This window comes from Emydura macquarii, unplaced genomic scaffold, assembly GCF_026122565.2.
Source record: "Emydura macquarii macquarii isolate MOO-44397 ecotype Brisbane River unplaced genomic scaffold, CSIRO-AGI_Emac_v2 contig_2531, whole genome shotgun sequence".
In the NCBI taxonomy this organism is placed as follows: Eukaryota; Metazoa; Chordata; order Testudines; family Chelidae; genus Emydura; species Emydura macquarii.
Window position 1 is genome coordinate 75,494 of NW_027132668.1, and position 17,774 is coordinate 93,267.

The following is a 17,774-nucleotide window of genomic DNA, read 5'->3' on the forward strand; positions in this document are numbered from 1 at the left end:
CCTGGAATGAATGAAAAGGCACTCGATCTCTACCCAAAGCCTGTCCAAATGTGTTTCAGGATGCATCTTAACCTGTTACAAAGCTGTAGGGACTTGTCCCTTTCCTAGGTTGATTGCCCATTCTCCAGGGCTCAGTCTACCTCTATGACCTTGCTAAAAATGAACCTGCCTCAGATATCTGCAGAGCAGCCACCTGGTCTTTGCTGCACAAATTTTGCCAGTAGCATTCTATCATGCTTGTTTCCAGTGCTGGTGCACGTTTTGGTGACTCTCTTCTGTGGGCTTTATTAGATCTGCCTCCTCGGCACTGTCCTCTGTAATTGAGGTACTGCTCAGGAATCTCCTGAAGTGGAGCATCCATAGAAGACACTACTTGAAGACAGGAAGGTTACTTACCTTGTACAGTGATTGGAGTTCTTTGAGATGTGTGTCCCTATGGGTACTCCACTAGCCACCATCCTTCCCCTCTGCCTTAGTCTTCGCACTGGACTTTCATGGTTTAAAAGGACCTGGAGTGGCAGCGGATCTGCCCCCCTCTCCCCACCATATACCCTTGTAACAGAGCATAAGGCTATCTAGGAGGCAGATATGGACCTGCTGACACCACTGACAAAATCTCAGATAGAGAGTGCATGGTGCACACGCATACTGAAGTAGACCCATAGGGGGACACCTCTCAAAGACCTCCGTTTACTGTACAAGGTAAGTAACCTCTCCTTATATGATGTCATCATTTGAGTGTCCCTTTCCCAACTGGCTTTGCTTTTATTGTGACACGGTGGCATCCTTAAGAGCTGTTATTAGGATAATAGTGTTGGACCTTCTTAAAATACTTAGTTGGATATTTGAAATTCATGAGTACTGCTGAGGCTCTAAATTAAGTTTATTTTCTTACATAATTTTTTCAAGATAGTTAATATTTGGAAATCTTAGTTTGACAGAGAGAACATAAAGATTCCAGGAATGCTGATAATTGATACGCCAGGACATGAGTCTTTCAGGTAACTTTTATTGTTATGTGATGGGTCTTGTAAATAACTGATCATAAGATTTAAATACCTATGCCTATCTTAACAATTAACTGAGCTATAGAATTTAGGATGAATCTGCTACCTACTGTATATCTTCACACTTCTAAAAAAAATTCATTTTTATAGCTGACCAGGGATATGTGGGTATGCTTGATTTGCCTTTGCATTTTGTCTCTGGCTAATCACTGGTGGATGAAACATTTTCCTGTCCTTGGTCAAACTGTTATATCTAAAAGAGCATGTAAAAGCAATCTTTTACTTTGAATAGTGAATATAAAAGCTTAGCTGGGAGAAAACGTTTATCTGTGGAATGTAACTTAAGTGCTTAGGGAAAAGACCTTTTCCCTATCTTGGTCTCTAAACTGGTGGTTCTCAACCAAGGGGTAGGAAGGAGGTCTCCAATGAGGTACATCAATTCATCTAGATATTTGCCTAGATTTACTATAGGCTACATAAAAAGCACTAGCGAAGTCAGTAGAAACTAAAAATTCATACAGAGAATGACTTGTTTATACTGCTCTATATACTATTCACCAAAATGTAAGTACAATATTTATATTTCACTAGATTTATTTTATAATTATGTGGTAAAAATGAGAAATTAAGCAAATTTTCATTAATAGTGTGCTGTGACAGTTGTTTTTTTTTTTTTTTTTTTTCTTTCCACTGAGTTTGTAAGCAAGTAGTTTTAAAGTGAGATGAAATTTGGGGGTATGCAAGACAGATTAGACTCCTGAAAGGAATACAGTAGTCTGGAAAGGTTGTGAGCCATTGCTCTGGATAAGTAGTCTAGCGACCTAAATTATTGCTTGTTACAGAGCCTAAATGAGTCTGGAAGTTAGAGATTATGAAAGCTAACTTTCTTAAAAAGTCTCATATACATTTTAATTATTGATCCAGGATCCTAATGAATCCTAACCAAAACTTAACATAAAAGGATTTAAGGCTGGTTGAATGTGACATCCTCCATCAACACCATTACAGCCAATGAAATTCCAGGTTACAGGACACCTTTTAGCTGTACCCTAACACCTACACAGCACTTTCTACAGATGGTGACAAACTCGGCATCTTCATAACAGCTTCCTCCTGCTCCAACAGATAAAGACGGTGCATAACATAGTTACAAGCTCAGCAACATGAGTAAATAGAGAGCATCGACATGTGGATAGATTAATAGTGCAGTGTGTTAGCCAAGAGGTCAACTCTTCCTACTTCCCTCAGAAAGTTAACATGGTTAGAGACTGAAGATTTAAATAAATCTGCATAGATGACTTGAACTTTATCTATTGTTAGTGCACTAAAGAATAAGATCAGTACAGTCTCTGCATATACGTACATTCAAAACTGAAATACAGTGATCTGATTTAAGACCCTTTGAAAATTGCTCTGTCACCTTCTCAATAACCTTGCTCAGAAAGGTCAAGTTACAGAGCATGTGAGATAGCTAATATTGTTTGCTGATTGAGTGTTGCACCTCTCAATATATTTGCCTACAAATTCTTCCACAAATGTGTTCTTTTGTTTATGGACTTAGACAGAAACACTCTACAGTACGTTTTGGAAATAATCCTTTATTAATGGTATATGGCTGGTATGTCATTTAATCGGTCTTCGTATTTGTGGGGAAGAGTGAGTAATGTGGCAGTGTCTTGATGAAAATCACAAGATTTTCTTTTTGTTGGGTAAACATCAGTTGACACTGCTGTTTAAAAAAGCATCTAATTGTATGGAATGTTCAGATTACTCTATAAATGACATTCTTTCTTTCCCAATGCCACAGCAACCTAAGAAATCGAGGAAGCTCACTTTGTGATATTGCCATTCTAGTAGTTGATATTATGCATGGTTTGGAGCCACAGACAATTGAATCTATAAACCTGCTAAAAGCTAAGAAATGTCCCTTTATAGTAGCTCTCAACAAGGTAAGATGGCCTTTCAAAGATGTATTTAGAAAATTCAGTATCAAATATATACCATGCTATTTTGTCTGTTAATTGAATAGTTTTGTGTATAAACAGTGGCATCAATCCATTGTAAGAGCTGAAGCGGTGGATCTTAGTTTTTTCTACATCTTTTTCTGTAAATGAAACTCAGAATAATTATAAGGTTTTCATAGACTTTGCAGAACAGTTTAACGACTCTCCTTAAAGAAGTGTTTACTATTCAAGTCATCTTATAGGTCTTCTGTGTGGTTCACGTTACTGGAAGTTGTTCTTTAGTTATTCTGTAATACAATTAGATTAATTGTTGGGTGATACCTTGTCTTCTCTTTATTACCTTGTAAAATTCAAAGATAGAGTGTGATTCTGCTCCCCCTTTAAAAGACCCACCTCAGTTAAACTAACAATAGAAGTTAGTTGTTTGAACCAGGTTTCACTGTCATAGCAGAGCACTGAGCAAATTTAAATAAATACATAATCAGGACTGGTTTCAGGTACTGCAGCATTAGGTGGCAAAGTGTAGAGGAAAAATACGTAATCCATTTATCTTTAAAATTGAATAGTTGGCCAGCATTTTCAGGTATGCTGATAATCATTTTGATTTCTTACAAAATAAAGATAAAAATCACCTTATTGTATAAGTTTCAATGAAATATTTGTATAGAAAGAAAAACTAAGACACTGCAGAAACCCTGATGTTATATTTGAAGTACCTTTTGAAGTGAGTTAAATAGATGGGTGTTAAGGAAACTAAATTGTGTTCAGATAGCTTTGCCATATAGTACGTGACACACTGGCAGTCATATATTTTTTTAAATGGGTGTTAATGCATATTGCAAAAGAACTGGATTATGATTTTAAATTATTAAGTAAATATCAAGAATTAAGGGTGGCAGGGAGTTGAGAAACCTCTGCAATTACTGAAGGGACTCTTGTCTACTGGTTTGGGGCGGATTGACCTTGAAAGTGTCTTATACCTTAATATCAGAGGCCCTCAAATCTTATTTTTTTACTTTTTAAACACCTCGATGTTCTGTTTGTTCTGTAAAGTGCCTAGGACATGATCCCTGTTTTGAAGAGCCCCATAGTCTTAGATGTGATGCAATGTGTGAGGGTTAAAAAGGTAAGGAGTGTACGGGGTGATGAAGAATGACGGTCACAGCAATAAAATCATGTGTTTAGTCAATATGGCCCAGTTAAAAAAGTGTTAATTTACCTATCTTTTATGAGCATTGTGGAAAAAACAAGTCTTTTAAGTAGGGATTTGAATGAAATAAACAATGCCTTGCACTAAACTTGACCTACTTTACAGAATGTTGGGTTTTAATGTCTTTTTATTGTTTCAGACATCCCTTCTTAACAGATCTTCTTAAAAAAAAAAATTTCTAATAAAAATTGACTTAACAATTTCTGTTGTGCTGTTGCAGGAAAGGAATTCCAAGCTCTCCAGCAAGTTTTAAAATACCTTTTATAAACCATTAAATACACAAAGCCCCTTGCCTAAAGGATCTCTCTTCTTTACTGTGCATATACACCAAGAACATTATTTTATTTAAAAAACAAAAACGTCATGACTCAAGAATCATGTTTTCAGGAAGCTGGAAGACTAAAATCTTTTCCCACTTGTTTTGTCTTAAAATTGGTGCAATACATGTAATTAAAAACTATCTTTCCAGTATAAAAACACTTTGCACATTAACCAAAAGACACAGTTGAACAGTCAGGTTTTAAAAAAAAGTGATTATTGCACTCAGGAAATAGTTTCCAATACTGTTTTTTTTCCATTACAATACTGGATACATATGTGTTGGAAATCTTTTTATAGTTGAAACATACATGTGGTCACTAGGATAAATGGGCACTTAGAAGTTATTCACATGTAAGGCAGGTCATAGATGACAGGTGACTCCTGTAGGCATAACCCAGGAAAGCACTTCTGAACATTGCAGGGCATGGCATAACTTTATTAAAATTGTATTTTCAAGATTGATAGGTTATATGACTGGAAAAAAAGCCCTGATACAGATGTAGGTGCCACTTTAAAGAAGCAGAAGAAAAACACAAAAGATGAATTTGAGGAGCGTGCAAAGGCTATCATAGTGGAATTTGCACAACAGGTAGGCTGCATTATTCAACTTGGTTCTGTTAACAGTAGTAAAAATAGGTGGATGACTTTTGAAAGCTTCTGTCACAAAGCAAACCAAAGAGATTTTTTTTTAATGGTTGGAATACCACACTATGTATTTTCTAACCCTTTGTCACTGTGTGCTAATCATTTACATAGATTTTCTACTTTAGTTTTAATTTATGCTTTATTTTTATTAGAGAGAGTTTTCTCTACCCTCTGTTCCAGTCCTGGGGTGCTTTGTTGAGAATGCAGTGTCAGTAGGGTCAACAAAAACATACTAGGTTTTCTACACATTCTCCTCTCATTGGAATCACCTGAGAGAAACTACCTGCTCCCTCTTTCCTCAAACTAGTGTAACTGTTCCAGCAATACTTAGTTTTCACAGCTTCTCACTGGTCACATAGAAACTGCCTATAAGCTAAAATATAGTAACTAGCTTTATAGGGTTTACCCATATTTTGAGCTGTTGTCTGTTGCCCTCTTTTGTGCTTTAATGTCTGAAATTTGAGGTTGCGCTATTAAGATGTTACTGAAATGGAGCTATACTTTTAAAAAAAAAATAAAAAAAAATCAGGATTTGACAAACGTGATAGAACTGTTTTAATCTCTTGTCCCATGCTAACTGTTACTGTTGATGTGGTGGTTTTCCATACAACTGTCCTGTTCCTGGTTCTAGGGCTTGAATGCTGCTTTGTTCTATGAGAATAAGGATCCCCGCACTTTTGTTTCTCTGGTACCTACCTCTGCTCACACTGGAGATGGCATGGGAAGTCTGATAGTTCTTCTCGTTGAGTTGACACAAACCATGTTGAGCAAGAGACTGGCCCAGTGTGAGGAGCTGAGAGCTCAGGTTATGGAGGTAAGTCAGCATCCGTGCTTTAGAATATATGTGTAGCAAACTTTTTTTCCTTTTTGTGGCTGAGAAACTGAGTTGAGATGGGAATGTTTAAACTTTTTTTTCCTCTCTCATCTCTTAGGTCAAAGCACTTCCAGGCATGGGTACTACCATAGATGTAATTTTGATTAATGGACGTCTCAAAGAGGGTGATACCATTATTGTCCCTGGAGTAGAAGGTCCGATAGTAACTCAGATTAGAGGTCTTCTGCTACCTCCCCCTATGAAGGAACTACGAGTTAAGGTATGGGAACAGCATGTGGAGGTGGCATTTCAGGGAAGTCTTAAGAATTAGAACAAAAAATCAGAATAAGGGAGACACCCAGAAAAGTATTCAATACATATTGCATCATAGTAGCAAGTGACCAAAGATGATCAAATTAAAGTGGGAAGAGGGAATAAAGAGAAGAAATTGCAGGTTGTAGCACAGCCATAATCCCACAGATGTCTAATTGTGGAAGTGGTTCAGGACAAAGAAGAAAGAATAACCACACCAATTTATATTAACAGGCATAAAGGTGTATTCATTGGGGTTATCAGGATTTATGAATAGTGGGTAGGCATGGAAGGGAGAGATCTTGAAAAATGCATACAAAATCTGAAGAAAAACTTCTTTTAAAAACAACATTCAAATAGAGTGAAATTACTGAACTAATGCATCAGTCATTTCCTTTATGGTATTTGGTGCCAGGTGTCCTGAGAAGAGGTGAATGAAACCCTGGCACAGTGTTGCAGCCTGCTTCAGGAGGGATTGGAGACTGGGCCAGCCTGATCTCAATAGGATTGTGTAGTTAGGGAGAAGACACGGAGGTTAGAATCTTGTCTTCTGAGTTGTTCTGAAAGGTGGAGGAGAGCCAAAGAAGTGAAAGGCTGATTTATGAGATGAGGAAGAGAAGAAACTAGAACCTGGAAAGGAGCAGAGGAGCTTTTCTCTGTTACCCTACTTGAAATGAAGACAGTAAGAGTCTGGAGCATTTCGTAGACCTAAGGCCAGAGGAACCATTGTGACCGTGCCTCTCTGCGTAACACAGATCATGAGATCTGGATTCTAATGTGAGAAATGATTGAGTCCCAGTCCAGAGGTTTAAGACTAGGACCATCCTTTCTTTTGTTGAGGAAGCGCAACCTTGCAGGGCTCTGTGAACTTTGGTGGCTTCACAGAGTTGGACACTATAATAGGGCAAGTTGGTAAATCTGGATTTTAACACACACCTTGGCATTCCATTTTCTGTTGCTTGGTGATGCCCCATTGTGGCAACCATCCAGTTCTGGCTGCATTGAAAATGGTGGTGTAGAAGAAGGAAGGGGCCTGAGTGGAATCTGAGAACACTAATAGGGCCTTTTTGTCCAGTTCTAGTAGGGAGATCAGGCACCTTATCCAGATTCACCTGGACACACAGGCAGATTGAGTGGTAATGCAGATGGCTAAAACAGTTCTCTTGGTGGCCCTATGAAATGCTAGGTCAGTTTTCCAGTCCTTGGTGCCCAGTGGTACTGCTGTGAGTCTGTAAGGGCAGGCGACTGGACACAAAGGCTCCTCTTTTTGTCATTCTCAGGGCAAGGTCCTGTTTGATTCATCTGCAGTTGCTGGGTACCTGCTTACTGTGGGGGTGTGAATTGAAGGCACATCTGCCCACATGCTCCCATGTATTCAAGGATAAAATTTTGCCTATGTCCCATTTTCAGAATGCACTTAAGGAGCTTGAATCTTACCGAGAGTCTAGACTCCTTTAAGTGCTTCTCACTTCCTGGGTGTCCAATGAGAAATGGGGTCCTTTAGCAGGTTAGGATTCCCTAGAGAAACATCATCATCCTTGAGACAGGAGATGAATTTGGGGGGCTCCAGAGGGCTTGAAAGGATGGTGTGTTTGTAGGGCTAGGGAGCTGTACTGGAATCTCCAGGGAAGGTAGAAGTAATGGGTCCTGACACTGACTTGATGGTCACTTTAAGCTGAGACTGTGGAATTGCCTTGCTGTAGGTAGGGCCAGTATAGGAGCGGGGACTGCAAGATTTCCCTAGGCTATGGAGGAATGGTGCTGGAGCTTCAGGAAGATGAGAGGGGGGAGCTAATGGTGTGTTCCTGACAGGAACACACCATTAGGAAGGGCTCCCTATGCTCCAGCCATGCGGAGTAGAGATGGGGTGAGTCCAGAGGCAGCTAAGCCTCAAAGCCTTGTAGACTCTTTGTAGAGTGCTGTCTGCTGCATCTCCCATAAGACTGAATCTGTGCCGGAAGCAGGGGACTTGCTGGTAGACTCTCTCTCTGCTGCTCTGTTTTCTGTGTGCTCTTTCTGGGATTCCTTTTTCTTCTCTCTTGGGCCTTTTCATTAGTTCTGCGCTTAAAAGAGAAGCAAGAGGAAAAATTAAGGAGAGAGCAGCTGGGCACGCAGACTGAGGCACACAGTCCCTGCTTCAGGGAACTGGAGGCAAAGAAAATCTGGAGGAATTGAAAAAGACTGAGCCACCTTTGGCTACAGGGTTTGATTGTCTGATTCTCTGCATCCTTGTTTGCTGGTAGGTGCAACCATAAAATTAGGCCTCTGACTGTCTCTGTATTGGTAACATGAGAAAAGAGGATGATCTGTGCTGAGTAGCTAAACTCCTACTGTGTGCTGCTAAAGATCATCCACATGAACTCTTAAATGAATATTTTTCTTTCCTTTTCAGAACCAGTATGAAAAACACAAAGAAGTTATTGCAGCTCAGGGTGTGAAGATTCTTGGGAAAGACTTGGAGAAAACATTGGCTGGTTTGCCCCTGCTTGTGGCTCATAAAGAGGATGAGATCCCAGTTCTTAAGGTGAACATATACAATTCCAGTATGCACTAGAATGGAATGCCAAGTAACACCAAAGCCACTGAATGATTAAAACTAATAGAATGAAAATCTTTAACAGGAATTTTTAATCTGTTAAAATGTTGAAACTTCAGCATGCAGAAGCTTCGTCATTTTGGTTGTATCTAAAACAGTTTCATAATGCGTGATGGTTTTGTGTTAACACTGTAACCTGTAACTCTAGTGTAGTGAGATTTGTTAGTGTTTCCATGACGCACTTATTACTAGGTAGCAAATTAGTTTACTGGAGTCTATGATTGTGAGATTAAGTTGTTAAAAACCAAACTATCCAGTAGTCCAGTTTGTATGTAAAATTACTCCTTTGGGACCTGTAGTAATCTAGATCTATTTTATTAAAATTAGTGATTAGCCCAAAATATAGTTGTTCTTTAAATTAGTGAGGTCAGAATAGTTGATTTTTACAGAACTGTCTTCAGCATATGTCAGGAACGACTACACAACAGAAACTTAATGAGGACTTTTCCTATGCATGTTTAATTGTTCCGTATGCTTGTGCTAATATAGATGTACCGCAGTTCTGGATAAACTGCCTTTAGTTGTCTGGATCAAAAATTCACTTTCTTCTTCAAGTGCTTGCTTATGTCTATTCCACTATAGGTGTGTGCATGCCTCTGTGCATGGTTCTCGGAACATTTTTCCCCTTAGCAGATCCTGTAGGGCCGGCTCCGGTGCCCCCTGGGTCCCCGTGCACATGCTGCCGTATATGAGGCGCTGCCGGCCCTACGCCCCCTCAGTTCCTTTTTTCCACCCATGACAGTTGCTGGAACTAGCCTTCCTCGCAGCAAGTACTATTCCCCTTGTTTGAGCTTGCTTGCTTGTTCTAAGTTAGTTTTAGTTAGTTAAGTAGTTGTTAAGTGTGTTTAGAGTAGTTAGAGATAAGGCAAGTCCCTGCAGGGACTTAGAGCGGCCGGGCTATGCCCTGGTCACCGGGATTCAAGCTGTGTGCCTCCTGTGGGAAGGCCTTCCCGCTCAGCGACCCCCATGACCACTGTTGTAAGTGCTTGGGGGAAGCGCACAGAAAAGAAAAATGTAAGATCTGCAGGGCTTTTAAATTGAGGACCCAAAAGGACCGAGAAATCCAGTTGAAAGCTCTGCTGATGGAGGCAGCGCTCCACCCGGTGTCCGAGCCAGCCCTCTCCACCTCAGCACCGAGCGTGACCTCGGTGCAGAGCACACCGTCTACACTGGCCCCAACTCGGCACCGTGCAACATCGCCGGCACCGAAGAGGAAGAAGCAGTGCGTGGAATGCGGATACTCCCCTGTGCCATTGGTATGGGCAGGGTCGAGCATGGAGATGCACTGGACTGGGCCCATTGAGTCATCTCTGGTCAGGGAGCCTCCCCCGACTCCTGGGAGTGGGAGAGTGCCCCTGCTGATGTCATTGACACTGGAGGCTTTTCAGGCGACAAGAGCCTTGTAGGCCCTGCCTACACCACCTCCACTCCCCCTCTGCTGAGGGAGAAGGGGCCGGTGTCATGGGGGAAAACACACGTTGAGTCCCCCTGAATGGCAGTGGAGATCCCCGGTGTGGGGAGGAAGATCTCCCGCCAGACGGCCTCCGGGTGTAGAGCAGAGATGCTCCCCCAGCAGTCGCTCCAGATCAGCATTGTCGAGCCAACCTGCTTCGACACAGGATGCGGAGTCTCCCTCGGCATCAACATCCATCCCCGGCACCGGAGGCAGCGCATGCCAAGAGGCAGCACCAGTCGAGGTCTGCCAGGCAGTGCTCGGACAGCTCCCATTCCAGATCCCCGGCACCGAGAAGTTCGCCTGCACCGAGGCGGTGCAGAACCCGGTTGCCATCGGAGGATCCAGCACCGCGCAGTCCACGATGCAGAATCTGGTCACCGGAGTCCGGCTCGTCACTGAGGAGTTTGGAGCGGCACCGACCTCGGTCACTGAAGGGGTCTGCAGGACTGCAAGGCGCTTGGGACTGAGGACGTGCATGGCACCGCCAGTCCAGTGACTCGGGGTCTCCCCGGGGGACACTCATCGGGAAAGCCGACGCCCCCACAAAGCGTCACAGCCTGTGGCGCAGTCAGCCCCGGGTTGGCCCCAGGGTCAGTGGCCGCAACAATGGCTTTATTGGCCCAATGGGCTATCCAGATGGGGCTGGGGCTCCAATCCATCCTGTCATCGGGGATGTAGTCTGTGCCTCTGGCACAGGAGAAGGCCCATAAACACCACTCCTTGGACGAGGAGTCGGACCCCATGGAGGGACCCTCAACGAGTGCAACCCTTCACCAGGAGGGGGCACACCTGCAGGACACGCCTTGGCAGTCCTCTTCCTCCTCACCGGATGAGGCAGTCTCCTGGGACCACTCAACGCCACTGGAGGATTTCAGGGCTCACCAGGAGCTGCTCAAGAGGGTGGTCTCCAACTTGGGGCTGGAGGTGAAGGAGATAGAAGGGGCCGAGTATAGCCTCTTTAATGTGCTGGCGGTGGCTGCCTCAGTGAGAGTGGCCCTCCCAGTCCATGAAAGTGTCCTTAAAATTGTAAAGGCCCTGTGGAAACCCTTTCCTCGGTCACCCCTAAGTCGAAGGTGACCGAGAAAAAGTATTCTGTCCCGGTCGAAGGGTTTGAGTATTTGTTCACTCACCCCACCCTGGGAACCCTGGTGGTAGGTGTGGCTAACCAGCAAGGCAGGCAAGGTCAGCCAGGGTCCACTCCCAAGAACAAAGACAATAAGAAGCTGGATTCATTTGGAAGAAAGGTTTATTCCACGGCAAGCCTGCACTTCAGGATTGCCAACCATCAGGCCTCCTGGGCAGATACAATTTCAACCTGTGGGACTCCCTCAGGTGGTTCACTGAGGCCCTGCCCCAGGACCAGGCCACAGACTTTAACACCATCATGGAGGAAGGAAACACGGTGGCTAGGGCAGCGCTCCAGACATCCTGTGACGCTGCTGATTCGGCGGGCAGGGCCATAGCCTCCACCATTTGCATGTGAAGGTGCTCATGGCTGCAATCCTGGGCCTGTCCCAGGAGGTGCAGCAGTCTATTCAGGACCTCCCCTTTGATGGGTCGGTCCTATTCTCCGACCAGACCAATGCGAAGCTGCACAGTCTGAAGGACTACCAGTCTGAAGGACTACCAGTTTACAGCCCTACTCCTTGGCCTATCTTCAGCTCCAAGGGTGTTCACCAAGAGCATGGCAGTAGTGGCAGCCCACCTGAGATGAAAGGGTTTGCAAATTTTTCCTTACCTGGATGATTGGCTGATATGGGGCAGGTCCAGGTCCCAAGTGCATGACTCTCACTTGCTCCACATGCAGCAGGCTGGGACTGCTCATAAATGAGCAGAAGTTCACACTAACCCCAGTGCAATGCATAGAATTCATTGGGGCCACCTTAGACGCTTCCCAGGCCAGGGCCTTCCTGCCTCAGCCACGTTTTGAGTAGATGGTCTCTGTCATCTCCCAGCTGCACCGATGCCCCACGACAATAGCCAGGCACTACCTACAGCTGTTAGGCCACCTGGCTGCCTGCACGTATGTAGTGAGACTAGTTCGCCTGAGGCTCAGACCACTTCAGACATGGTTGGCCTCGGTATATGTTCAGAGCAGACACCCATTGGACTAGGTGGTCACAGTTCCCCCGCCCGTCTTAGCCTCCCTAAACTGGTGGCAGACTCCCAGGGCAGTGATCAAGAGTGTTCCGTTCAGGGAACTGGTCCCATCAGTCACCCTAATTTCCGATGCCTCGGAGGTAGGATGGGGAGCCCCCATCAACGCCAACCTAGGCACTCAGGGGCTCTGGTCGGGGGGAGGAGAGGTGCCTGCACATCAATGTGAAGGAGCTGAGAGCCATTTGCCTAGCGTGCAAGGTGTTCCTCCAATTCCTGACAGGCAGAGCAGTGCAGGTGCTGACGGACAACACCGCAGCCATGTTTTACATAAACAGGCAGGGGGGAGTGCACTCCTCATCCCTCTGCAAGGAAGCTATCCGACTGTGGGACTTTGTCATGACACACGATTTCCACTTGACTGCTTCTTACCTCCCGGGAGTGAGGAAAGACAAGGCGGATCACCTCAGCAGGTCATTTCTACCCTGCCACGACTGGTCGTTGTACCTAGAGGTGGTGGCTATGATCTTCCAGAAGTGGTGAGTTCCCCAACTGGACCTATTTGCGTTGGCCTGGGACACGAAGTGTCTGAGGTTCTGCTTGCTCCGAGGTCGCGAGACTGGGTTGATTTCCGACACGTTCCTCATCGACTGGACGGGGACCCTCATGTACACATTTCTGCTCATTCTGCTCCTACCCAAGGTCCTGCTGAAAATAAAGAGGGACAGGGCGAACATTATATTCATCGCTCCGGCCTGGCTGAGACAGCACTGGTTCAGCATGTTGCTGGACCTCTCGATTGCCCCACCCCTGGAGCTCCCGATGTGCCACGACCTCCTATCCCAGGACCATGGTTGCCTGTTGCACCCAGACCTGGACTCCCTGCACCTCACGGCCTGGAGGCTCTGTGGCTGACGGAGGGAGAGAGAGCCTGCTCGATGCAGGTCCAGGTAGCAGGAAACCTTCCACACAGGTCGTGTATCAGGCTAAGTGGAAACGGTTTACCTCTTGGGCAGAGTCCCGGAGTATTCCGCCCAGCCTCTCTTCTATACAGGCGATCCTGGAGTAACTGCCTGTTAAAGCTCCAGGGTCTGGCGCTGGCATCGCTGAAGGTTCACCTGGTGGCCATTTTGGCCTTCCGTCAGCCACTAGAAGGGAGATCACTGTTCTGCCATCCCAGGTAGGTCAGGTTCCTCAAAAGGGTGGAGAGGCTTTATCCACAAGTCCGTGACAGGGTGCCTCCCTGGGATCTCAACCTGGTCTTCGAGACTCATGGGGGCCCCCCTTTGAATCCATGGCTTCATGCCCGCTACTCATGCTTTCATGGAAGGTAGCCTTCCTGGTGGCCATTACCTTAGATAGGAGGGTCTCTGAGATTAGAGCCTTGACCTCGGAGCCCCCTTATACAGTATTCTATAAGGATAAGGCGCAGTTGAGGCCGCATCCAGCCTTCCTGCCCAAGGTGGTTTCCCAATTTCACTGTAATCCAGATATTTTTCTCCCCGTGTTTTTTCCCAAACCGCACGGTTCGAAGGAGGAGAGGAGATGGCATCTCCTTGTGGATTACATCATGCATCAAGTTCTGCTACGAGCATGCGAAGGTGCCGCTTCCGGAAACCATCACAGTGCACTCCACCAGAGCTCAAGCCTCATCTGCAGCCTTCCTGGAGACATCTGCAAAGCTTCCACCTGGTCATCAGTGCATACCTTCACGTCCCACTACGCCATCGTCCAGCAGGCGAGAGAGGACATGGGATTCGGCAGAACGGTGCTGAGGGTAGCTCACCGGTAACTCCGACCCACCTTCAAGGTACTGCTTGTTAGTCACCTATAGTGGAATGGACATGAGCAATCACTCGAAGAAGGAAACAAGGTTACTTACCAGTAACTGATGTTCTTCGAGATGTGTTGCTCATGTCCATTCCACAACCCACCCCGTATCTCCGCTGCCAGAGTTGGCAGAAAGAAGCGACTGAGGGGGCGTAGGGCTGGCAGTGCCTCTCATACTGTGGCATGTGCACGGGACTCCAGGGGGCACTAGAGCCGGCTCTACGGGAACTGCTAAGGGGAAAAAAGGTCCGGGAACCGTGCACAGTGGCGTGCACTCCCCTGTAATGGAATGGACATGAGCAACACATCTCGAAGAACATCAGTTACTGGTAAGTATTGACTGCCTCAGTGATTTAATCATGCAACTTCCAGAACTGTCCACTTAACATTTGTTTTTAAACTAATATTAAAGTCATATTCCTTAAAGTCATAAAATTATGACTGCCATGTGTGTGTATATAGAAAATCTTCCATACAGTGACCATCTGACCATTTACCAATATTACAGGGACCGAAAGATTGTCTGTCAAGGAACTGGACTGCATGTTTGATATTGTGGGAAGAGTAGGCAGAAGTGGGCATTTTGCTCTGGAGATAGTGAAGTCTGCATGCTAGTCTGTTTTATGTAACATGTAATTTGTTTGCTCAGTACATAGTATTGCAAAGGTTTTTAAGGTATCTGCTGATCATGATTTTAGGAGTTTGCTTCTGTGGCTGATCTGAAAGGAGCAGCTTCATTTATTTACGCTACAGGAGACGCTATAGGTAGTTGCTGATTACATTCTGCTTATATGGACTGACCAGCGCTTCATCAGTCTTAACAGCAGAGACTGTTGCTGTATTGGGAAGGAGAGAGCAGTGCTTACAGATTGCAATTAAAGAAAAGACAGTTACTTACCTGTATTGTACTTGTTCTTCAAGATGTGGGTACAGACATGTATTTCACTCAGAAGTGTGTATGCCCAGTGCACTAAAGCTGGAAAATTTTGCTTAACAATACCCATAGGGGCAATGCTCGCTCCCCTCCCCTCAGACTCCTTCCCATGGCTATATAAGGGCACTGTCCCAATTCCCCTCAGTTACTTTGAACCAAAATCCTCGGCTGGAGACTCTAATGCAGAGTATTGAAGGGTTCGCTGTGGGATACGTGACTGCACCCACATTTCAAAGAACAGCAGTTATGATTCAGGTAAGTAACCATCTTTTCTTCTTCTAATGGTTGTGGACATGTATTCCACTCAGGTGAGTCACAGGAAATTCCAGTGAGAGGTAGGCTTGGAGTCTTTTTAAACAGTGCAGAATTACCTTCCCCAAGTTTTGCATCTGATCTTAATGCCTTGGTGATAACATGATGTCTAGCAAAAGTATGCACAGAAGACTATATTGCAGCCTTGCAGATTTATACTATTGAAACATTGCTAAGAAATGCAGCCCTGAGCTCTTGTTGAATGAGCCTGCAATGACTATGCAGGCATCATCTAAGCCACTTCATAAGCTATGGTAATGCAAGTAGTTAATCACTTGGAACAGTCTGAAGGGGAGAACTGTGTACTGGTAGTGATGGCCGATGATGAGGAATCTGAGGAACTTCCTGTGGCCTGGGAAGATCGCCATGTGAAAATAAGTGTCCTGGAGATTGGGAGCAGCAAAGCAGTCGTGATTCAGAGTGGGGAGCATAGTAGTTACGGTAACAATGTGGAATCTCATGTCCATGCTGTGTTTGTGTTTGCTGAGAGCACAGAGATTGAGGATAGGTATCGTTTCTCCCTTGGATTTGGGGATCTGGAAGTACCAGAAGTAAAACCCTTTTGGCAAAAGTGATGAGGAACCTCCTTTATAGCCCCTTGAGTACCCAAGGTTTGTATCTGCTGTAACAGAAATGGAGGATGGAATGGGAGGGGAGAATGGCTAGCAAATGCATGGCGTAACCTGATTCCACAGTGATGAGGCATAGATGTGTCCTTGACAACTGAGGTCAAACCGACTGTCTTGCTGAAGAAGGAAGAGGACAGGCCGTTTGACTAAAAGTAGACCCAGAAGGTTTCCTCCTCTGTTATTTATGTCCCTTTCTGGGGCAATCTTGCTGCCTTGCAGTGTAGGAGGGCTGATGGAAATATCTCCAAGGACGATGGTGCTGCTGCTGTTGTTTCCTAAAATGCCATCTCTTTGTGGCCTGGTGTATTATTTCCCAATGAGCATAGGGTGGCCCAGGAGTCTTGGAAAGAATATAACGTCTCATCAGTTTTCTCCGAGGTTAGGAGTCAACCATCAAATGGCAAGTCCATTATATGCTTTGCTGGATCTTAGATGCTATGCCAGAGTTTTGTAATCATGAGATTCTTCTCATTGTTACAGCTGAAGCCATGAGCCTGGATGAAGCATGTGCTATATCCAGGACTGTGATTGTAAGGATGTTTTGGCCATTAAACAGCCTTTCATAAGAAAGACCTTGAACGCCTCCCTGGAGGATCCTGGTAACTTGTCCACAAATTTGGAGATGATATCCCAGTTCACAAAATCGTATTTTGATGATAGTCTGAGGGTTTGCAATATGCATCTGCAAGGAGGAAGTCAGATCTTTCACTCCCCATCAAATCTAGCCTTTTGGACTCTTTTTTTTTTTTTCCTTGAGGCATAGATGTATGTCTTCACTGTCTCGCTCACTCCTTGGCTGCTGTCACAACCAAAGAATTTGGAGCTGGATAGGTGAAATAGGATTCAAAGTCCTGCACTGGACATAGCATCTCTTGTCAGTGTGCTTTGCTGTGCCCGGATTTAGCAGGCTCTAATATTGCTTCATTTATAGGGAGGGCAACAGACGATAGCTGGAAGATACCCACCCAGCTTATGGGTGTCTTCCTGCACAAACTTGGCCTGATACCTAAGGTTGACACCAAGCATCTGAGCAATTTGCAATCCTCTGGGACTACAGATGTGGACTCAGGTACCACTGCATAATCTGGTTATCAGGAGGACGAGGTAGCTGAGGCCCGTGGAATCCTTTGAGGAATGACATCATACTGTCCCAAAAATTCAGGATGTCTTAATGCAGAGGAAGTTTCCTGTGCTGGCGGCTTCAAGACAGGTGGTTCTGGCGGTGAGCCTACTGGAGGTACAAGTGTTGTCATTCTAGAGTGAGCAGACTAGGACTTTACTGAACAAGGAACTTCCCAGGGAGGCCTCTGCACATAAGGATAGAGCATTGGTGGAAAGTTAGAACTAGGCCAGGGTCCTTTTGTCTCTGCTGTGGGAACAGCATCAATCCCAGCTATGACTCCCGCGGCGTCTCAACAACCTTTGAGACCGAGATGGGGAAGGGGCGGGAGATGTCTCTGAGATCAAATGTGAGGATCCCTCCAAATATCTTGATGGCAATGGGGCCATTCTTGACTGAGCTATCAAGCACCATCCACAGTGCTATTGTTACCAAAGGAACAGTTGATGGCTCTTTGAATACTGGTACCAGCTCTGAACTCAGACAAGGCCCCAAAAGAGGCATCGGTACTGAAAATGAAGCTGGTC

At 45.0% G+C, this 17,774-nt stretch overlaps 1 protein-coding gene across 1 annotated transcript in view; it reads left to right on the top strand.

Annotated features, from left to right (window-relative positions):
* Positions 1-17,774, top strand: part of EIF5B (eukaryotic translation initiation factor 5B) — a 66,058-nt gene that overhangs the window by 42,546 nt on the left and 5,738 nt on the right. The window contains exons 13-18 of the mRNA XM_067563552.1: positions 934-1,001; positions 2,815-2,956; positions 4,960-5,091; positions 5,779-5,961; positions 6,080-6,241; positions 8,666-8,797. Coding sequence (XP_067419653.1) covers positions 934-1,001; positions 2,815-2,956; positions 4,960-5,091; positions 5,779-5,961; positions 6,080-6,241; positions 8,666-8,797 — 819 coding nt within the window. The remainder of the gene's footprint in view (positions 1-933; positions 1,002-2,814; positions 2,957-4,959; positions 5,092-5,778; positions 5,962-6,079; positions 6,242-8,665; positions 8,798-17,774) is intronic.